Below are 24,270 nucleotides of genomic sequence, written 5' to 3' on the forward strand. Positions count from 1 at the left end.
TCATAATTAGATAGTTAATAAAACTAAGTAAAAGTAATTATAATTATATAGCAATTGTAATTAAACAAATACTTAATAAAGTAATAGTTATTAGCGATTAACTATTAAAAAATAATTGAATAATTAAGCATTTAATAAATAGTTAAATGTTAATTAAAAGTTATCTATTGTTTTATTATTGTTTATGATATTTTGTTATTTCTACTATTATTATACTTTTTTTGATAATAAAGGAGATATTTTGATAATAAAATTGTTCCATGTGGGGCCTTTAAGTGTGAAAGGAGGATGTGAGAGTATTTTTGGAAAACAAAAAGAGTAATTATGGTACCGTCCCGTATGGACTAATACATTTAAGGCTGAATGAAAAATGCAACTGAATGCTCTTAATTGCTCTTAAAATGTATGGTTGCTCTTCATCATTAAAGCTTAAGAGCAAACAAACAGAGCCTTTGTCTGTCAAGGAGTGTTCAAAAACAGTTACAATAGATCCATATTTAGTAACTGTACAGAAAATACTACCTTCTGACTTAATGCCCCATGAATCAAAAGAGGACTATAGAAACTACAGAAACTTCTTTGAATGTCTGCTACTGAGTGCTAATAGTGATCCAGAACTACAGTCCTTTCTGAAAGGCAAAAGAAAAAGAAAAGAAAGAAAGGGAGCATGACAAGTTGGTTTCATAAGTTGTTCCAATTTTACTAAGGCAGTTAGGACAAAAATGGCAAATAATTGGAGAAACATGTGTAGTGCTTGTGTTTGCAATATGCATCCATGACCATCCAATTGTAGATGGTTATTTTAATTTTCTCCCATAATTTATAGACATGGACATTCCCATAGTTGATAACCATTGTTGCAAGAACTGCAAATGAATTTGATGCTTACCTCTGCAATTGCTCATCTGTCAGATGAAGTGTTCTACTAGTTTACAAGATTTTTAAATATTATTTCCTTTCATATTCCCCAACCTTGAGTTTTCTCTAGCTGTGTTTTTCTTTTTTCGGTCTTATTTTGTTCATACGTTATTATTTTGTAGGCTCATACTTGGTCATTGGATGCTAACCAGTATCTTGCCGATGAGGATGAAGTTACTTATAGTTGTCGTGTTTCTGGTAAGCAGTTTTTTAGTCATCAGATGTTGCCTGGTTCTTACCAGGGTTATCAAAGTATTGGCTAGTCAGCTGAGGCCGAGACTACTTGTACTTCTGTGATTAGCATCTCCTTTCACCTTGTTTGGCCAACACACCAGCAAAGCAATTGGCATTTCTTATTCTCTTTTCACCCAATGCAAGAAATAATTGAAAACCCTGATGCAATCATGGTTTGTTGTAAATTTGTGATGCTTTGGGAGAGATAAGAGAGTTTATCTCTTCCTTCTTCTTTCTTGTATTTCTTTGGTTTAAATTTAATGAATCCAATTCAGTTATTGAACAAAATATTATTGATAATTATAGAAATATCAGATGCATTATACTTCAAGAAAGTTCCTGTTATAGTGAGAGACTCTACAATCAGCAATAAGTACCAAAAAACCAAACAAAAAGACGGGAAGAATCAGAACTTAGCTTGCAAGGACAGTACGAGGGATGGGGGAACATTTTTGAATTCCTTTGATACCTATACCTAAGATAGACCTGATGCCATAGCCTTCCTGGTAACTTCCTTAACTTGGGATTCCTTTTTGATCAATACTCAACGATTCTGTTACTTCGTTCCTTCCATATGGAGCACATAACAGCCAAAGGAATAGACATCCAAACTAATTTACTTTTGCTGTTTAATCCTTTAATATGCCATTTGGATGGTGTGTCACTGGTGGAACAAGGGGAACATCAACCGGGGTTGGCCCTAAATCTTTAACATAAATGGATAATGAATGAATAGCTGATTTGCTGACACTATTTCATAATGGCAAATTGCTTAATGGTGAAGGAATTTCAATACTTCTTTCCTTAGGTATTAACCCAACATTGCAATTGCAATTGCAATCCAATTTCTGGATTATTTTGGTCATTGTATTTGCAATATATATATATTGGTTATTATCTAAAACTTCCTTCCACCCTTGTAACGTTCTCTTAAAGTTAACCTAACTGTTTGATATATCTAGAGATCCCTCTCTCAGACATTTTTTAAATTTAACATATACATGTTTCATTTAATCAATGGTAATCAATTGCTCTACCCTTAATTAATTATATATTATAAAAATTTTCCCTATTTTATTTCTATAATTCAATTCTACCCCTTGTTTCATATTCACTCATTTAACAACTCACCAATGATTCAGTTTGAGTGAATGGATGATTCTATTTTTGAAATTTTGGTTCAATGGACAGAGTTGAATAGAGGGGCATCATTATAATATTGCATATGCTGTTTATGTTCTAATGAAAAATGTCTAACAAGGGAGTCTATGGGCCTATTCGTTTCCTTTTAACTCTTATCTCTTAAGAGGAATCTTTTAACTCTAAGAGAAAATTTGTTGTTTGTTTCCTCTTATCTATTATCTCTTATCTCTTAAAGTGCAATCATACAACCTTTTGTTTTCCAATTATACCCCAAAAAGGTAAATAAAAACTCTCATATATGGTGTCAAAATGGATATTTGATACTTTTTCAGAATTCAGAATAACATTCTCTGCATTCAGAGTTCAGAGGAAAGAAAAGTTTACCAATACCAATGTACCTCTTAATGTAATTATTACACTTTCAGATGTCAGACTTCAAAGCAAATGAACAAACCCTATGGATGCATGGAAAAGTCGGGATAAATTTAAGAGAAAGGTGGGGAAGTTAAGGGGAGTTTGAGATAATACCTTTTCTATTGATGCATCTGAAAGCATAAGCGAATGAATGTATTTTTAGGAGTTCGGATCTGCTCCTCACACTGACCTCATAGAACAAATCAGCCGTGTATTGGGAACATCTCCCCATGAATAACAACATACAGGTATGGGAGATGTTCCTGATGTATGTCTGGGGTGTGCTGTGAGGTCGGTGTGAGGAGCGCTCTGTGAGGAGTGGATCCGAACTTTATTTTGAGTGTGTGATTATTCAAAAAATGAGTTTTTTTTTGGTATGTTGTATTGATGTTTAACTGGACCAGTGTGGCTGGCTCCTAAATATGAATTGCCTGGATTGTGGTAGGACTGTGGTTAAAACATTGTTCTAAAAGGGAACTGTCAAGTGGTTCACATACTTTTCTATATCTTTTAATTTCTATTTTTTCAGTCAACTTATTTTTGTTGTTGATGTCGTGATTGGTCCACGGCTCTTCCTGGTTCATTTTGGATCCTTTTTTTTTTTTTTCAAAATATTGCATGGCATATTCTGCTTAACCTTGGGCATGCTTGAATTTTCTTGCATAATTAGCTGAATTTGCTTGTTATTTCATCTTTTAGTACAGAGTTAGTTTGTTAAACTGCATCTTCCATCTTTTAGAGTTTGTGTTGATTATTTCCAACTCTTGATTCTTAGAAGGCTATGCAATCTTATCACCTTTCTCATCCTTCATATGTAATGTTACTTTCAGGATCTCTGTTACTAGAAGAAGTTGTTGGCACTTGTGGTGGAGAAGGAATTACTGCTGTAATAGGAGCTGCTCAAAAGCGGTTTAGTGAGTCACAACAAGAAAAAGCGGCTGGTTCTTCTGGCTGGTGGAGAGTAAGTGGAAAATTTATCACTTCTCAATTTTAGATCTAATATTGGTGCTTCATGGCAGTGTTTTTCTACTATCTAGTTTGAAGACGAGACTCATTATTGGGGAACTCGAGAGGGAGAGGAAACTCTTTTGGCAAGTGGACGATAAAATTGCTATTGTGCGCTGTTAATTTATTTAATAAATAAATAACAGTAACTATTTTCATTCCATAAAGTGAGAGTAATCTGCCTACCATCCACAACACCCTGCTTCACCACATCACACCTCAAAATGGTAAGGAGTGCATCTCATCCATATAACATTAAAATTCAAAAAACGTATATTAATTTATGATAAAATATTAAAAGTATATTACTTTATTTTAAAATACTGAACTTTAGAGAATTGGATACCCTCTTGAGTAAACAAAAAATCTTCGAGGATTGGGTACCCCCTATTGGTGGCTGGATAAAGTTGAACTTTGATGGCAGTAGCTTGGGTGTGCTAAGGGATGAGGCTGGTAACACATGTGGATTATATTTGGGTCCGGTTGAACAAAGAGACACAGTCGGCAGAACTCTTGGCTGCAGTATTTCGGGAATGGGATTTTCAAGGTTGATGATGAAGGGGATTCAAAGATAGTTATTGGGTGGTTGAAGAAAGGAGGGGGGTGGTTTGGCAATATAGGAATGAACTCAAGCGATTCAAAAGGCTGTCAAGGGATTTAAATATCATAGTAAGTTGGGTAAGAAGATCAGCTAATGGATTGGCGGATGGCTTAACTAAGCAAGGAGTTCATAAACAACAAATGTATTGGGCTCACCTGTAATAGAGTGGGATTTTCTATTGTAATGGGTTGTCACCTGCACAACTTTTTTTAATTTTCTTCCTTTTAATAAAAAAATCTTTTCTGTGTTGCTGATCAAAATAATATTGAACTTTAGAGAATGTTTATTTGGCTCGACTCAATGATCTTTTATGGTATCTCTCTCAACTAGACCTGTTCATGGGCTAGGCCAGGCCGGGCTCGGTCCGGGCTTTTACTCATCATTAATGGAAATACACTAGGCCCGAGCCCGAGCTTTGCCCGACCAACGGGGCCTATAACTTGGGCTCGAGCCCGGCCCTGATAAAAAGCTCGAAGCTCGAGTTCGATCCCGAAGCCTGACCTAATAAAAAAATTACAATTTTCCCTATTTAAATTAGAATAAAAAATTCAGATGTTTTTTTTTTCCTATTTACATGAACAATAGGCCTACAAGATGGTTTTTTTCCTTTTCTTTTATGTTTTAAAACATAGTTTTACATTCTTAAATCAAAAGATTTATTCAAATGGACATAATCACATAACTCATTTTAAGTCTAATTTTAGGTCGGGCCAGGCTGGGCTATTTTGACATTACCCGAGCCCGGCTCGAATTTATTGCGGGTCGGGCTTTTTGGCCCGAGTTTAAGCCTGCTGGCCTATAAACATGTTCAAGCCCGTCCGGGGGCTGGCCCGTTGGGCCACCCGGCCCATGAACAGGTCTACTCTCAACTCCTAGAAAAATTTTCTTGGCTCTTCAATTACTTAATATAGCAATAGTAGTTCGTTACTTTATGTCTTAATGAGTTAATGTACCAAATGTAAGAATGGCATCTCCATTCATATATTTATCCAAGACATGTGAGAACAGGATCCACCAATCTACAAACTAAAAATGATAATTGTAATTTTTCTTTGAATAAAATAAAAATAAATAAAACAGAAATTATTGATACAAAATAAAAATCGAACAAATATTTCAAACACATTTCCCACTCTAACTTAGAAGCCATTTAGTTTCAGTAAGGAAGTTGAGTGTGATGAAAATTATTTATTTAAAAATTTAAAAATGAAATTTATATTTAAAAATAGACTAAATTAAATCTAATAAGTAAAAGTGTTATTTTCTTTAGATTGAAAAGGTTATAAATGTAAAAAGATATAAAATATATTTTCAAAATATCATATTAAAAATGATATCCATGTAATTAAAAGTAAAGGTATGATTTGACTATGAAATGATAAATTGTGTCAAAAATGATAAAAAATTGTAAATAAATTCAGTTCGAGATATGGATAAACCAGGAATTTATGCAAATTAAGTAAATATATTATTTTAATTATGTAAAAAATGCTGCAAGCATGAAGCAAAATAAAGGACAAAATTTCAAAAAACATGGGATTCATATTAAACCAAATATATATGTAATGAATAAGTAAATGCATAAATTTGGTATGAAAGAAAAAATTGCTTCTTGAAATTACAAATACATTCAGTTTGTGTATCTATATCTGTATTTATATCCATTTCTATATCTATTTGTATACCATTTAGTTTAGGTAGAGAAGATTTAAACATAAAACAAAGTGCAAAATAAAAAACCAAATATGTGGGGTTTAGATTAAAAGATTATGTGTTACAAAAATAAAATTTGCAAATTGGTTAAAAAAGAAATAAATTGTACTAACATACATAAAAGTTATAATATATTATGTAATCTATTTATATATACATGAAAGTGAAATAATTATATACGTATATGTATATATGTGTCTGCATACATAATATAAATAGTGTAATATTTATACTTTGAGGCTTATGCCATAAACCACCTTGAGGTTTACACCTGTCTTTCTGTTTTGAAATCCATTCTCCTTAACTTCACCTTTAGCCTTTTAAAACCTTTTACTAAGGCATCCAGTTGGTGAGCTTTTTAAATTGTTCCCTAGAGCTTGCACTTGCCTTACTAATGGTTCATAAACACAAGGAATCTTGTGATAAGCTCTCATCCACAATATTAATGTTTTACAACCTTTTTCTACTTTAATATCCATCCATCCATCCTTGTATGTAAACCAACTTTGAAACCTTGGATGAAGATTGACCAACTTGAAGAAGTGGAAGTAGATGAGACACATACAGTTCGGAGAAAGATTGATGTGGAGACTGGTAGAGATGGAGGTGGAAGTCAGCAAGACATTCGGGGCCTGTGGTCAAAACAGTGAAGGGGGATAAGGTGCTGAGCTTGGATGGGTTCAACTTATCTTTTTTTAAAGCCTATTGGGGTGTCATTAAGAGGAAAATGATGGAGATGTTTAAGGAAGTATGGGAAGAACAGAAGATTGAAAAATGCTAATGGAACATTTATTTATCTAATTGCCAAGGTGGATGGGACATGTAGGATAAAGGATTTCAGAGCTATCGGCTTAATCTCTAGCCCATTTAAAATAATTGCAAAGGTATTATCATCAAGATTGAAGAGGGTGTTGCATTTGATTTTGGGTCCAATTCAAATGGCCTTTGTAGAAGACAAATATTAGATGGAGTGTTGATTGGAAGTGTGTGTGTGTGTGTGTGGATGCAAGGATTATGAGTGGTGTGGTTGGAGTGGTATGTGAAATTGATATGAAAAAGGCCTATGATCATTTAGATTGGGGGCTATTGAAAGATGTGATGTTTAGGATGGGTGTTGCGGAGAGATAGGGGTGCAAAATCTGATCCTATTTTGTCGGATTCAGATATCCCCATTTCAAATTTTCGGATTGGATCGGGTCAGATAATAGGACCAGATTAACAATCAGATCGAATTTGGGTCACCCCTATCCAATCCGAATTCCGATCCAATATAATATATATGCTATTTATTTATAAATATAGTATTTATATTGCATTTTTATATTTATTATTTTTATAAAAAACATGTATATATCTATACTACTGTGAGGCCTGAATCCCTTTAGTTGCCAACACCCAAGAGATTGATTTTCCAACTGAAATCGAAATTAGATCCTCTTGAGTTCTAGCAATATTGTAAAATATCCTTTTGTTCCTTTCAGTCCAAGTGGTGCTGATCACAGCAGCTGGAATGGATCTCCAAATAGCAGCAGCAAGTTTTGGCAGCCCTTTTAAGCCCCAGCTCCAGAGCAACTCCTCTACCGAACCAGGCATCACCCATGCAAGGCCTAGTGCAGAGAAATAATGGTTCCAAACTTTAACCGAAACAGGGCAGTGAAGAAACAGGTGACAGTTATCTGTAGAAGATCAAGACTGTAATCAGTCTTGAATCCTAAAAGGTTTTAGGTTTGTAAAACAGAAGAGAAGATGAGAGAATAGAAGTGAAGCAAGAGAACACAAGTTGCTGAAAGGAGGGGCAGATTCTAACTCATCTGCCGCCGCCACTTCAACTTAATATTTATATGTTATGCTAGTTACAGGAAAGGACACAGCTGCCCTTGGTGTTTACATCATAACACTTAACAATATAAAACTGAAAAGTAAATAACAACTAGAATAACATAAAAACATAACAAATAGACTAGGTACATTCTACCCTACGGACAGAGTGTGGGGCCCACATCAGTTTCTCTACACTCCCCCTCAAGTTGGGAGTAAATGTTTATCATTCCCAACTTGGATAGATCCGCTTCTAGCTTCTTTCTTGATATGGCTTTAGTGAGGATATCTGCTAGTTGCATACTGGAAGTGATGTAAGGGAGGCATACTTCTTGAGATGAGACCCTCTCTCGTACAAAATGCCGGCCAACTTCAATGTGTTTGGTTTTGTCATGCTGTACTGGATTATGTGCTATATTAATAGCTGCTTGATTATCACAATACAGCATCAGAGGCTTCTCATAGTCAATACCCAACTCCTCAAGTAGAGATCTTAGCCATAGGATTTCAGCCACTCCGTTGGCCATGGACCTGTATTCTGCTTCAGCACTCGACCGAGAGACAACACTCTGCCTCTTACTTCTCCAGGAGACAAGGTTTCCTCCCACAAGGGCACAATATCCCGAGGTAGACCGTCTGTCATCAAAACTCCCAGCCCAATCGACATCCGTATAGACCTCCACCTTCATGTGGTTACTGTTCTTGAACAATATACCTCTACCCGGTTCAAGTATGCTAGTATTCTTTCTGCTGTTAGAAGGTGCGTGGTTTTAGGAGAATGCATGTACTGACTAACAACACTAACTGCATAACTGATATCTGGCTGAGTGAGGCACAAATATAGGAGCTTTCCCACTAACCGTTGGAACATAACTTTGTCTTCAAGCAGCTTTCCACTCTCTGCACTAATCCTGTGGTTCTGTTCAATGGGTGTATCTGCAGGTTTGACACCCAGCTTTCCAGTTTCAGCCAACAGATCTAAAACATATTTCCTCTGTGAGAGAAAGATCCCTTGTTTAGATCTAGCAACCTCAATACCCAAAAAATACCATAGTGGACCCAGATCTTTCACCTCAAACTCTTGATGAAGGAGCTGTTTGAGGGACTTAATCTCATGGCTGTCATTTCCTGTCACCACAATATCATCAACATATACTGCAAGTAGTGTCAGTGAAGACTCCACCCTCTTGATGAACAGTGTATGATCTGACTCGGCCTATACATAACCGAACTTCCCAAGAGCTAGTCTGAATCTGTCGAACCAAGCTCTAGGTGACTGCTTCAAACCATACAATGCCTTATTGAGTCGGCAGACCTTCTTACCTGTCTCTATATCATAGTATCCAGGGGGCAACTGCATGTAAATCTCTTCATGCAAGTCCCCATTCAGGAAGACATTTTTAACATCCATTTGGTATAAGGGCCAAATGTGTCTTGTTGCAAGAGATAATAAAACCCGATTGGTGGTCATCTTGGCTACCGGGGCAAACGTCTCCAAGTAATCTATACCATAAGTGTGAGTGAACCCTTTTGCAACTAGCCGAGCTTTGTACCTCTCAATGGAACCATATGCATTGTGTTTTACAGTAAATACCCATCTGCATCCAACTGGTTTCTTTCCTTTGGGTAAGTCAACTAGCTCACAGGTATTATTTTTCAGCAGGGCATCCATTTCAACTTGCATTGCACCTCTCCACTCCGGGACTGATAGAGCCTCTTGCATTGTTCTTGGAATAGGGACATTGGAAATGGAACTAAGGTAGGACCTGTAGGTAGGTGATAGGCGCTCATAGGATAAAAAATGGGAAATACAGTGGGCTGTAGATGTGGTACAATGTCGTTTCTCTTTACGGACTGCAATCGGAAGATCAAGGTCATATGTAGGAGGTGAAATGGCAACAGTAGAAGAAGTCTCTGTGGGTCCTGGGACTAATGCCTGGACCTGGAGCCGCATATGAGATTGGAGCTGGCCAGGACTGCTGATGATTGGGATCAACCTACTTGCACCGCCTGTGATAGACCCTCAACTCCTGATCCCTCTGACCACCCTCACCATTGCAGCTCCCCCTCAACTCCTGATCCCTCTTGCCACCCTCACCATTGCAGCTCCCATCACCTAATGGAATAGGTAAAGGAACTACCCCACTCTCACTGCTCTCCCCCTGAAGACATGGACCTAAACCCCTACTCTCCTTGCTCTCCCCCTGAGGAGAAACCCGAGGATAATAGGGTGTCTCCTCAAAGAAAGTGACATCCATGGAGACGAACCTCCTCCCTGAGACAGGATCATAGCAGCAAAACCCCTTTTGAGTTCGTGCATAACCAAGGAAAATGCATTTGGAGGCCTTGGGTTCAAACTTGGAGTGATGGGGTCCGAGAAGCTGAACAAAGCATGTACAACCGAAAGTCTTAAGGGGAATAGAAAACAACTCCTCATGTGGGTATAGAAGGGAAAAAAGAGATCGCAAATCAAAAACTCGGGAAGGAATCCGATTAATAAGATAGACCGCCGTGAGGATAGCATCACCCCAGAAGCGAATAGGGACATTGGAGGTAAACATAAGACTTCTAGCCACCTCCAAGATGTGCCTATTCTTCCTTTCTACAACCCCATTTTGCTGAGGTGTATGAGGGCAAGAGCTCTGATGGATAACCCCATGAGTAAGAAGGTAAGATGCCAATGACTTGGCAAAGTACTCCTTTGCATTATCAGATCTAAGAACTTTAATTTTGGCATCAAACTGGGTTAGGATCATTTGGTGAAAGTTTTGGGTCAGGGCAAGAACCTCATCTCGTGAACGCATAAGATAAACCCAAGAAAACCGGGTATGTTCATCAACAAATAACAAAAAATATCTGTACCCACCCATAAAAGGAATGTGATATGGCCCCCAAACATCCGTATGCACGAGATCAAAAGGACGGTTACTCCTTTTATTGCTCAATGAATAAGAGTTTCTACAATGTTTAGCAAACTCACAGCTTTCACATTGCAACTGGGACAACTCAACAGACTCAAACAAAGTAGGAAACAAACTTTTTAAGGATCGAAAAGACAAATGACCCAATCGGTTATGCCAAAGCATAACCGAACTCATACTCTGGGAAACAAGTGACCTCTTACCCACTGACTATTCTTGACGAGAACTCTCCCCGAGCAGATAGATCCCATTCGTCTCACGGCCAATCCCAATCACCTTTTTCATCTCTAGGTCCTGAAAAACACACCGGTCAGGGAAGAAAGTTACTGAGCAGTTCATGTGTTTGGTAATACTACTGACTGAAATGAGGTTAGTATCAAGCTTAAGAACATGTAAGACAAAAGACAAGGAGATCGTATCTGATAACTTAATGTCCCCCTTCCCAGAAATAGGAACCAGAGAGCCATCAGCAATAGATACTCTATCCCTACCAGATAACAAATGCTAAGAGGTAAACAATGAATGCAAGCTAGTCATGTGGTCGGATGCACCTGAATCTATTACCCAACAAGGTTCAGTAGTACCTGGAGCTGAAGCTAGAGTACCTGAATTTACGGTTGTAAGCTGACAACCCATCTTAGAAACAACACCATAACTGATGCTCCCAAAGCTGCCTTCTGCCTGATTTTTAAACTCCATCTCGGTCAAGTCTTAAAACTACACTTGGACTACCAATCACAACCAAAAAACAGTATAGGCCTGATTTGTATTCACAGTGTATGTGCACAACTGGGATAACTCTGATATGAAACCAACAAACAAACACAACAGTGGCTGTCCGTAGAGCTCTAACCCCTTTAAGGGAGTTCGAGAACCCCAAAAAACTCTGAAAAACAACTTAGAAGGAGGTTTGATATGCCTTTGCAGAATTAGGGTTTTAATCAGTCCTTAAAGTGATCAATTCAGTTGCATAATCTAATCAGTACTGTATAGATAGACTTGCAGTAGGGTTAATGTGAAACCCTAGAATCTGATCAATGCCAACAATAGACCTGAGGACAGCTCTAGGTAGATCACAAGGTTCAGTCCAGCACTAGGGCTTGCCGCAAGATCACTTCAACCTATCTTTTCTTAGAAGAGTAAATGACTTACAAGAAAAGAATTGATCTGAAAGCTGAAAGCTGATCCGAAACTGATCTGATCTGAAAAGACAATTACTTTTCAAACAGAGTCGAGGAAGTAAGTTTGAAAGCTGATCCGAAACTGATCTAATCCGATCAGAAATACCAACACAAAACCGATGTGATCTGAAACTGGTCTGATCCGATCAAGAATACCAACACAAAACTGATCTGAAATCAATCGCCTATCAATCTGAGATGCTGTTATCTGAAATCACTACTGTGGAGCCCACTACTGTGAGAGCAAAAATAGGGTTTCAACTGTAGGTTTGAGGATCTGAAACCACTAAAGCGCTCAGCTGCACTCTCCAAGCAGTCCGCACCAGTGGGACTTGTCGTAGGGCACTGTGAAACCCTAAAAACTAATTCCCTTTGAAGAGGAGGGTTCGGCCCAACAATCAAACCCTAGACACAAACTTAATCACAGTTCGGCAAGCCAAACCCTAGAGCAAATTTGAACACAGTTCGGCCCCTCTTTCTAGATAGGTCCAACCTATCTCGGCTGATTGCAATCTCTAAAAATCAGTAAAGAAACAAACTTACTTACTGATTACCTGCCTTCGGTGTGCTGTCTTCTAGGGTTACCTGAACCCTAACCTTCGCTTCCTCTTCCTGATTACCAACTCTCTGCAGGCTGCGACAAGTCTTCAACTGCTGCGAACCTCTCCTGGTAATCTCCAAGATTCAGCCACCAAAAAACTTCTTCAAGACTTCCAGCCTTAGCTAGTTCTCATGTGGTCGGTTGGACTAGATACACATGAGAAGCCCTAGATAGGCTTTGATACCATGTAGAAGATCAAGACTGTAATCAGTCTTGAATCCTAAAAGGTTTTAGGTTTGTAAAACAGAAGAGAAGATGAGAGAAAAGGAGAGAATAGAAGTGAAGCAAGAGAACACAAGTTGCTGAAAGGAGGGACAAATTCTAACTCATCTGCCGCCGCCACTTCAACTTAATATTTATATGTTATGCTAGTTATAGGAAAGGACACATCTGCCCTTGGTGTTACATCATAACACTTGACAATATAAAATTGAAAAGTAAATAACAACTAGAATAACAGAAAAACATAATAAATAGACTAGGTACATTCTACCCTATGGACAGAGTGGCCCCACAGCTGTGGGGCCCACATCAGTTTCTCTACATTATCCTCAACACCTTGCCCACACAGTACATACCTCTGATCATGGAGTTGGAAGCCTGCTGTGAAGGTGAGCTTTGGTCAAACATCTGTCTAAAGCTGCTGCCCACACCAGGGCATTAACTTTTGAGGGGGAGGAAGGATTCCAGATTCTAGATGCAGGTATGTCTTCCAAGTTTCTTGCCAACTGATGGAGGACAAACCCACCTGGATAAAAAAGATCTCCAGGTTAGATTGAAAAGAATAAAGTAATTTTACTCTATACAAATTGAAACTCTCATCAAACATAAGAGATTAGAGAAATGGAGTTCGTGCAGGCAGGTCAGTGGAGGAGATCCTTAAAGATAGGAGCAAAAAATTTCCTGTTCGAAGAGATGAGAATCAAGGGGATGGTAAGCCTGAAGGTAAGGGAAGCGAAAAAGGGTACAATATTGCTGGAAGGATTAGAAGTGATCGAGTGGCTACGAGAGTTCATAGCTGGAGCTTGTTCAAAAGGTAAGCAGATAAACTGGCAGGATTTTAGTACATTAGAAGGGAGAAGATATGTTGTTGAATGTAAGAGGAATAGAAAAGGCTTCTTCATAGCTTTGGCTGAATTTTTTGGTAAGGGACGAAGGCAATTGGTGTGTCTACCAACAGGAAAACAGAACCAAGGATGGGGGGAAGTTGACTGGTTGCTCAAAGAGTTTTTAGCTCAAAGAGTAGCAAATGATAAAAAAGCCTCCATAAGGGAGGAGAAGGCATATCTCAGCAACAACAGGGTAGAACAAGGGCCAGTGGTCATGGCAAAAACAAAAGGCCAATGCAGAATGGTGGGAGGTCTAGAGAGAGAAGAGTGGGATAATAAGTTTGTGATACAAGCCAAGGAAAAGGTTAATGATAGGAGGAGGGTAGCTGACTTACTGGCAACTAGGTTGAAGCTTAAGAGTGTCTTCATGGTAACCCCTTCGACAACTGTAAAGCCCTCCTAGATCTAGTAGAGAATGAATTGGAAATATCAGCTATCAATGTTCAGGCTGATTTCGGATCATTCACAGTCTTTAAATGGAAACCAACATCCAACTCCAAGGATTTATTTGTCGAAGATGGTATGGTGGTGCGTGTAATAGGCTTGCCATTTCATCTGTGGAAACAAGAAGTAGCAGAGTCTATGGCAGTATTGTGTGGAGGAGTCTTGAAAGGAACTTTCTGGGGTGATCTTTATTCAGTAGCAATCTTGCTAAGTGGTGTGAAGCCAGAAGACATTCCATGAAAGGTAGAGGTACGAACAGAGGGGAGTTTTGTCTCTGTGTGGCTAGCATCCTCCATTGAAGAAGGGTTGCGGAAGGAGGCTCGTATGGTGAGAGGGGAGGAGGAAGAAGCATTATGTGGACTTGTGAGATTGGTTAATTCAAATGGGAAGGAATGTTTCACTAAAAAGGGCCAACAAATTCTGGGAAGCCAAAAAGCTTTGGGGCAGATGAAAGGTAAAACCTGTAGAAAGCAAGAAAAGGCTATGATAAATGGCAGATCTTTTGCGTAGGTGGTGTTAGGGGAAATAGACAAAAATATACCAGTGTCTAAAGGGAGAGGGCTGACCCAGCAACCTCAAACAAGGAGGGTTGCTGGTTCGACCATTAAAACAGCGGGGCATGGTTTGTTAAGAGGTCACGTCGGAGGAAAAGACTTAGAAAATGGGCCTAGTCGAGTGGATCCCTTTTCTGGTGGGCCGGAGAAGGCAACTCAAGTAAAGGCTTTAAAGCTGGGTTCTTATATTACAAGTTTTGAGCCCAAGGCCCATTACAAGACAGATGGGCCAAGGGACCCTTTAAGTAAGCACGTGACTGGGAGGAGGGATGAGCTGATAGACGAGATTAAACGTCTATCTTCTTCTACCCCGAATCTCTCCTTTCAGTCGAACAATTCAGGCGCAAAATCTCAAGACTCTTAGTGTTGAGGCTCTCTATAATGGGTTCCATCCAACTTGGCGAACCGTCTCTCACCAGATAGGCACAACCTGAGATACTTGAAGTGACGATTCTGATAGAAAGTTTGCATACAGAGCTATTGTTTTTAGAGGAAGAGATTGAGGCAGGTGGTGGGAAGACTAGAAATGGCAAAGAAAATGGTCGTAAAGCTGTGAAAATTCCTTTTCCCTTCGTCGAGGGAGCTGACCCTGAGTCTAATGAATTACAGAATGTTGGTGGAGAGGGACAAGAATCGGCCGTGAGGATGGATGTGGGTATTCCAGTGTCAGAAACACAGAGAAAGGATTTCCAAGTGGGTAGGTCGTCAGGAAGTGATTCTTTCACTATGTCTACTTCACAACTTTGTCCAAAAAGGGGAAAGGCCTTGAAACCATTTGTCGCCAGTCAACAACTCAATTCTAGTGATTCTAGTCCTACCCTTGTCCTACCAGGTATGGGTGTCAATTCTATTTTAGGTATTGACTTGTCTGCTATGCCTATAACAGATATTCTAGCTTCCCATCCAGGAGGTTCTGATGCAAGAGAGAGGGTGATAGTGGAAGGAGGAGAGAGGGTGATGGAAGGAAGTAGTAAGGGGGAGGCAGACAGAATTTGGGAGTTGATCTGTACAATGATGGAGGAACTAAAAAAAGGAAGGATTCTTGGAGAGATGCTGTAGCCAAAATAAGTGTGAGCAGGGTAAAATTCTTCCTCAGATATTGGCTGGAAAGGATGGAGAAAAGAAAGAGGATGATTGTTGTATTAGGAAGGGGGGGGGGGGAAGGAACAAAGAAGAAAAAAAGATCTGAAGTGGAAAGGCTAATCTCAGACATTGAGGGAGATTTAGAATATAGTGGTAGAGGGGATAGGAGGAAGGGCCTAAAATGAGGAGATTATGGCCTTTTTATAGGTTTTTTACTATTTTGTCTCGATGAAAATTATTAGCTGGAATGTAAGAGGGTTAGTGAGTGCAAGAAAGAGAAGGGTGATCAAAGACCTACTCCGAAGGGAAAAACCCGATATTGTGCTGTTACAAGAATCCAAAATGATGGAATTAGATGGGAGATGGGTGAGGAGTTTTTGGAGGTCTAGAGGTTTAAGTTGGAGCTCGTCTCCTTCTTGGGGAGCCTCGGGGGCCATTTTGTAACACTATGGAGGGAGGATGTGGTGGAAGTAGTGGAAGAATTGATAGGCAGATTCTCAGTTTCAGTGTAAGAATGTAGAGGATGGGTGTGTATGGGTCTTAACCAATGTTTATGGCACTAATTCCTATAGAGAGAGGAATGAGATGTGGGAGGAACTATATGCAATCAAGGGGCTATGGGATGGCCCTTGGTGTCTGGGCGGGGATTTTAATGTCATTAGATTTTCTGATGAAACCAGTAACCCCCAACAGGTAATTACAACAAGCATGTGGAAATTTAATGGTTTTATTGAAGAATGTGAATTGAAGGAAATACCTTTGCTGCAAGCCAGTTACACTTAGTCCAACCTTTAGGAAACCCCTTTGTGTCCGAAGTTGGACAAGTTCTTATTTAACCTTGCCTGAGAGAATAGTTTGGAAAACTTGGTTGCTAGAGCGTTACCCAGGGTCACCTCCGATCACTGTCTTATCCAGATAGGTATTGAGTTTTTTCCTACGGGATCCAAACCTTCTAGATTCGAAAATATGTGGCTTACCCATCTAGATTTTGTGAAAAAAGTGAAGGAATGGTGGGGTGAGGAGGAGAGGGGGGTAAGATGGAAGGGGATCAAGTTTCATAAGAAATTAAAAAGGTTGAGAGCCAAAATAAAAGAGTGGAATAGAAATCATTTTGGTAGAATTGAGGAGCAAAATTTGTGCCTAATCTCTCGAGTAGAAAACTTGGATGTAAAGGAATCTCAAAATGGATTGATCGAGGAGGACAGAGTGTTAAGGAGACAATTGAAAAAGGATTTGGAAGAGGTTTTACAGAGGGAAGAAATCAATTGGAGACTAAAATCTAAACACAATTGGATTAAGGAAGGCGATGAGAACAATAGATTTTTCCACGATTTGGCAAATAGGAGACGAAGAAAGAATCTTGTGACCAAACTAGAGATAGGAGAGGAGGTGATTACCAACCAGGATGACATAGCTAGAAAATTTGTGGACCACTTCAAATCGATTTATAGAAGACCTTTGAGTGAGAGAGCAGTTGTGGAAGGGGTGGAATGGCCAAGAATTGATGACGGAGTGGCAAGGTGGCTGCAATGGGATTTCGAGTAAGAAGAGATTAAGAAAGCTATCTTTCTAATGGATAGATCCAAGGCTCCAGGTCCAGATGGCTTTACAATGGGTTTTTATCAAGACTATTGGGAGGCGTTAAAAGAGGATTTAGTTGAAGTCTTTAAGGAATTTGCAGACAATCACATTATAAGCCCTAGAATTAATGCCACCCTTTTGGCCTTGATACCTAAGAAGAATGATGCCAACCACCCAAAAGATTATAGGTCTATTAGTTTGGTGACAAGCATCTATAAAATTCTGGCTAAAGTGCTCTTGTTGAGGATCAAAACAGTCCTCCCTTCTATCATTAGTTAAACCCAGGGGGCTTTCATTCAAGGGCGACAAATAACATATCAGATCTTAATTGCGAATGAGTGCGTGGAGGAAATGAAAAGGTCTAGGAAGAGAGGTTTCATTTGTAAATTGGATCTTGAAAAGGCCTATGATTTGGTGGACTAGGAGTTTCTATTAGAGGTTATGCGAAACTGTGGATTCAGGGACAAGTGGTGTAGTTGGATTTTTGGGTGTATCAATACTTGTCACTACTCTATTCTGGTATGGTATGGTGAGAGACTTTTTTCCAGCTTGCAAGGGTGTCAGGCAAGGGGATCCATTCTCACCCTTCCTTTTTACCTTAGTAGATGATGTGATTAGTAGGACCATTACTAAGGATGACAGTGAAGATGCCTTTAGGGGTTGGAGAATAGGGAGACACCAAATCCCTGTCACCCACCTTCAGTTTGCAGATGATCTAATGATCTTTTATGAAGGAGGTTTTAGCGAAAAGGTAGCAAACCTAAAGGAGCTAATCAAAGGATTTGAAAATATTTCTATTTTGAGAATAAATTTGGAAAAGAGCTGGATAGCGGGTATAAATTTGGAGGTAGGGGAGGACGAGGCTATTGCGGAATGTCTTGGGTGTTACACCTTTGTTTGGCTTATGTCATATTTAGGGCTTCCTTTAGGGGCAAATCGTAGGGAGAGTAGATTTTGGACCCCAATGATAGAAAAGTTTGAGAAGAGATTAGCCTCATGGAAGAGGAATTATGTCTCTTTAGGAGGGAGAATTACCCTAATAAGAGCTACCTTGGCTAACTTACCTACCTATTTTGTCTGTATTTAGGATACCAGTTAGGGAAGCTAGGAAACTGGTGAAGTTGATGAGAGATTTCTTATGGGAGTCGGGACAAGAAAAAAGGATCACTTGGTTAATTGGGAAATTGTGTGTAGAAGTAAAGAAGAGGGGAGTTTGGGACTTGGGAGGGTAACTAGAAAAAATCAAGCTCTGTTAGGGAAATGGTATTGACGAGGGCCATTGGAAAGAGAGAGATTGTGGCATGAGGTGGTGGGAAGCATTCATGGGAGGTCAGAGAATGGATGGGATGCTGGTGTATCAAGGCAAGCTAACCTAGCAGGACCTTGGAAGGCCATTCACAACACCCTTCCTCAATTCCTCAATTTTATCAGGTATGAAGTTTGTTCTGGCAGCACTGTTCATTTTTGGGAGGATATTTGGGTAGGAGGCACACCTTTAAAGGATTTGTTCCCTTCGCTATTTTCTGTTTCTTTGTACAAAAAAGAGGTGGTCTCAAAATTTGTCTCACCTTTGGGAATACCCTTGGATCCTACTTGGGATTTTGGGTTTCGTAGAGGACTTAGGGATGATGAAATTGAATTTCTTTCTGTCTTGCTTGGCTGTCTTAATCAGGTTTGTTTGGATTCCTCCAAGCCAGATAAGAGGGTATGGACTCCTACACCCAATGGAACCTTCACTTGTGCTTTTTTCTTCAAGTCCATCTCTCAACTTTCTACTCACCAACCCTTTCCGTCAAAAGAAATTTGGTGTAGGCCAGTTCCTTAAAAAATTATGGCGTTTTGTTGGGAAGCATTCCATGGGAAAGTAAACACTCTAGATAACCTACAAAAGAGAAGACCTTTCCTTTGTATTTCTCCTAATTGGTGTATCCTTTGTAAAGCTCACGGTGAGGATTGTTACCACTTATTAATATCTTGTACCATTTCTGCATACCTTTGGGCTTGGCTACTTTTGTTGTTTGGGAGTAGTTTGGGTCTACCAGCAAAAGTTCACATGCTCTTCAACCATTCTACCTTTTATTGGCGTACAAAAATAGGGAGAATTATGTGGAGATGTGCTCGTGTTGCCTTGATTTGGACTCTTTGGGAAGAAAGGATTATTAGAATTTTTCAAGAAAAGGAAAGGAGCAGTCAGGAATCGAAAGACTATGTGTTAAATAGGGCAATACCTTGGCTGAAGACCTTGGAAATCTTTCATCAATTCTCCTTTAATGACCTTTGGAGAAATTGGTCAGCAGTAGCGAGGTGTTCATCCCTAAAGGACAAATCAATTACAAGCTGGTCTCCTCCATCCAAAGGCTCACTGAAGTTGAACCTTGATGGAAGTAGCATGGGTAATTCGGGATTATCTGGAACGGGGGGTGCTTTGAGAATTGAGAAGGGAGAGATTTTGTTGCTCTACTCACATCCCTTGGGAATTGGGGACTCCATTAGGGCAGAACTTTTAGCTGCTGTACAAGGGGTGCAATTTGCAAGCCAGTTGGGGTACAACACCTAACAATCAAGGGGGATTCCAAAGTGGTGGTGGGTTGGTCGAAAAATCCTGAAGAGGCTATGTGGCATTACAAGAATGAAATGAAGAAATTTAGTTGGTTGACAAGGAATATGTTGGTCGCTATGCAATGGATGGGGAGATCAACAAATACTTTTGTCAGATGTGTTAGCTAAGCAAGGGGTAAATAGGGAAGAATTTTTTTGGGCTCAGTTGTGATTCTTGCTTTTCTTTCCTAGTTTACTTGTAAGATTCAAGGAGGGGCTGCAGCTTGCGCCTCTCCCTGGGATGTTGTATGAGCTCACTCTAAATCTCTTTCTGAATTAATAAATTTATTATCATTCATAAAAAAAAAGAGCGAATAGCCCCATTTTCTGGACTTTTCATTAGTCATTTTTACCCCTTATCTAAGCAACATACAACGGGCATAAAAAAGGGCATATATGTTCTTTACTCTCACTCAAAAAACTGCCCATTTATGACAGTTAAGAAACTGCCCACTTATAACTGTTCAAAAACTGTCCACTTATAACAGTTAAGAAATTGCCCATTTATACTGTTCAAAAACTGTCCATGAATTGTAAATAGTTGTCTTGGAGATATTGTCATGTGCAAATGCACGCACATGTTTACTAGTATGATGAAAATAGTTGAAAAAATATTTGCATTTTTTTGTTATTTCTGTATTCAAATTGTTTTATTTTTTTCTTTTAATAAATTATTAATTTTTAAAAATAAATCGGACTGGATCCGATCAGATTTGGATATCTGACATCCTTATCGGATTCGAGATCAAATCAATATTTCTGTGATCCAGTTGAATCAGACCTACAATTTATTGGATCGGATTTGGATATGCCCTGATTCGAATCCGATCTGATCCATTTGCATATCCCTATGGAGAAATTGAGAAGTTGGATGTTTACTTGCATCTTATTAATATTTTTTTCAGTATTAGTACACAATCTCTACAAATTCTTTAGTTCATACAGGCATTTAAGACAAGGAGACCCCCTTTCTCCTATGCTTTTTTTTGCTGGTGGTAGAGGTTTTGAGTAGATTAATAAATACAAGTGTGGAGGCTGGGTTAATGTATGGTTTTAAGGTTGGAAGAGACCTAGGAGAGAATAAGCTAAGATGGTTCGGTCACGTGCATAGATGACCACCGACATCTCCAATTAGACGAAGTGATTTTTTACAAGTGGAAGGGGCTAAAAGAGCTAGGGGTAGACCAAAAAGGACATGGGTGGAAGTAGTAAGAAATGATTTAGGCATCAATAATTTAACAATGATGGTTTTAAATATATCAGAGTGGTGGAACAGGATTCATGTAGCTGACCCCATATACAGTGGATATGATGGCAAGAAATCAGGTGAATAGATCTTCAGTCAAAGGTGTTTGGGGTAATCCAATATCCCTAAGTGGAAGCATTTGTCTAGCTGGTGGCAATTGACAATATACTTAAGATTATTGAAGAGAAAAAGGATATCAAATGGCTAATAGGTGCTTGCTCTGTGAAGCCGAATGGGAGAACGTGTTGGGCACTTTATTTGGGGATTCCTATTTTGGCTTTTGAATATGGAGTTATGGCCACCTTGGTTTCCTAAAGACATTTTTGCTCTTTGGCCGTTTCTCAATGGGAAGAGGATGACAAAGATTCTATTGAGTGGTGTACCTTGCAATGTGTTGGGAGGTGTGGAAGGGAATGAACAGAAGAGTCTTTGAAGGAAAACCGAAATGCAAGGAGAAGCCTGACATGGGCATTTAGTCGAAGCTACTGGATTGGATTTTGGTCCTACCAGAATTTATAAAAGTGTTTTGGATCTGATTTTTGGTCTATTTTAGAGTTAGAATATTGAGGTTCAGGTTGATAAGTTGGTTGTATTTTCTTTTTATATGTCTTTTGTTGTATTGGATGATACCTCATCACTCTAATCTTTTGTAATGCTTTATCTTAATGAAATTTTTATTTATTATAAAAAGCCCTGGATGATGGGTTGCCTAGGCTGCACCCATCAATGTGTAATTTCAGCCTTCCTGTAGCTGGTTCTGTCCAATGTTCCAATCAACCTGCCTTTGCTGTTTTCTGATGTGGAACCTTTGTGCACTGTTACTGAAAGGAAAAAAAAATTCTGAAAGGGTTTGATTTTTTCCACTTGCATCGATATGTCTAAGAAAAGCTCTTTTCTTGTTTGATGTTTGATTTTAAGACTGGTATCCAACCTTAGAACAAGGGATATTCTGAATTCCTACTTGTATAGGGTTGATGTCTTGGAAGGATAACGGAATGTTGCAAGAAAAGTGATTAATATCTGAAGGCTGTGAATGATATTTGGATTTCGGTTTGGTCAGATAACTAGTTTGGTGGTGGTGGTGATATATAAAAACTTAAGTGAAGTGTTCAAACATTACTTCTTTCCAAGCAGGGGTGGAGCCAAGGGGTGGTGAATGGGAGCCAACCCCCCCTGCCTTGAAACTTCCCACAGCCCCATTGATATCCCATTTATATTTTTGCTCCTCCAGTGCATGTTTATTAGCTTTTGGCCCCCTAAACATCCTGGCTCTGCCCCTGCTTCTGAGGGATTGTTAGTGAATTGCTATTCTAAAATGAGGAATATCTGTTGCATCCTAATTTTTGAAGGAACTTGTTTTAAATGAAGGTGTATGCCTTGATTTAAATTTAAGAAATCGGTTTTAAATTAAAGCTAATCATTTTGGCAGATAAGGGAGGCCACCATTTTTGCTTTGTCTTCAATTTCAGAGCCATTGGTCGAAGCACAGGTCTGTTCTTTGTCATTATTACTGGTATTGTGGTTATCTTCTTGCTCGTCTTAATCCTCTGATTTGTTCATTATACTAGTACCACTGTTTCAGTATTTGTAGCTGTTGAGAATTCCAGCAATTTGGTTTTTTTGATCGGTTACAATTTAGATTATATTGTGTTCTCATTTTCCATGTGGAATTCAAATGTGAAAATTCAGTGGATATGCAAGTACATCAGTTCTCTAATCATGGACCTTGCATTGTTCGAAAAGAACTTTAAGGATACAAACATGATTGGTTTCAGACCCAAGCATTACAACACTACAGAACTGTGAATCCCAAGGGTTTTGGTTCATATCTTATGTCCTGATCATTTTCTGCAAATATCTTATTATTGTTTTACAAATTCATTCATGAAGCTTATGATTTAGATGATTCGTATGACTTGAATCAATCCAATCGAGATGTTGTTTTCTACTTCATTATTCCTTTTCTTCTATTTTTTTTTAGTGGGCTGTTCTTTTAAATCCTATAGACAAACACAATTTATTTAGGTTACTTTAGACCAATTTACAAACCTTAGAGTTCATTATCCATCCCATGTTGGTTAAAGCTCTATAGTATGTGAAGGGAACAGATGTTTTGGGTACAATTATGAAAAGAAGTAAAAGGAAATTTAAAGGGTAGAGATAAGACTCCTTATCTCTAAAAGAGATTTTGTACATGTATGAACTTCTTCATATCATGTTAATAAAATTTGATTGTTATTGATAAAAAAAGGCACTGTACTATCAAGTATGTGGATGAGCTGACTTGCAAGTTGCAAGTGAATCTTTGATTATATCATCTGGAACTTCTAGTGTTTATTTGGTAAACTTTATTGTAGTAAGCATATATATTGGTAGGTATGGATTAAGAATAGGGTAAAATCACTTCTCATATATCATTCATGTCTTGTACCAACAATATTGGGTGGGTTGGCTACATGAATCCTGTTATACCACTCTGTTATTTTCAGTCCCATATCCAATATTAAACAATGAGCCGCTAAATTGTTTCTCATGATCCCATTACCTTTTTCGTCTGCCTCTAGCTCTTCTAGCCCCTTAAGCATGTTAAGAGATCCCTTCTTCTTGCTAGTGGTGTAGATGATATTCTTTACATGTGACCAAACCATCTTAGTCTACTCTCGTTTTATCACCTATTGGGGCCATATCACCTAGGTCCCTTGCAATAAGTTTGTTTCGGATGCCATCCAATCTAGTTTTCCCATTCATCCATCTCAACATTTGCATGTTTTGCCAAAATCATCTTTTGGATGTGATATTTCTTTACTGTCCAAAACTTGCCCTATACAACATTATTGGCTTTGTAACTGTTTATAAAGTTTTTCTTTTAGGCTAACTAGTATTCTTCTATCATATAAGGCTCTTGGTGCACCTCCTCTTAGTCAATTCATCCATGATAGTGCAAATAAATAACAGCTAAGTACCAAGCCTTGGTGAAGTTCTATAGTGATTGGAAACTCTGTTGTCTCTCCCACATGTATTCTGACATTGATTGTTGAAGCTTCATACTTGTCCATTTTCTGCTCATTTTTTTCCCAAAACCTACCATATTATCTATCTAGGAACT

At 38.7% G+C, this 24,270-nt stretch overlaps 1 protein-coding gene across 1 annotated transcript in view; it reads left to right on the top strand.

Annotated features, from left to right (window-relative positions):
* Positions 1–24,270, top strand: part of LOC148863461 (ARM repeat superfamily protein) — a 62,372-nt gene that overhangs the window by 14,013 nt on the left and 24,089 nt on the right. The window contains exons 12-14 of the mRNA XM_088980365.1: positions 1,041–1,116; positions 3,540–3,670; positions 22,594–22,653. Coding sequence (XP_088836491.1) covers positions 1,041–1,116; positions 3,540–3,670; positions 22,594–22,653 — 267 coding nt within the window. The remainder of the gene's footprint in view (positions 1–1,040; positions 1,117–3,539; positions 3,671–22,593; positions 22,654–24,270) is intronic.

The sequence above is a fragment of the Nelumbo lutea genome, chromosome 3, assembly GCF_056320005.1.
Source record: "Nelumbo lutea isolate HS-2025 chromosome 3, American lotus-T2T, whole genome shotgun sequence".
Classification (NCBI taxonomy): Eukaryota; Viridiplantae; Streptophyta; class Magnoliopsida; order Proteales; family Nelumbonaceae; genus Nelumbo; species Nelumbo lutea.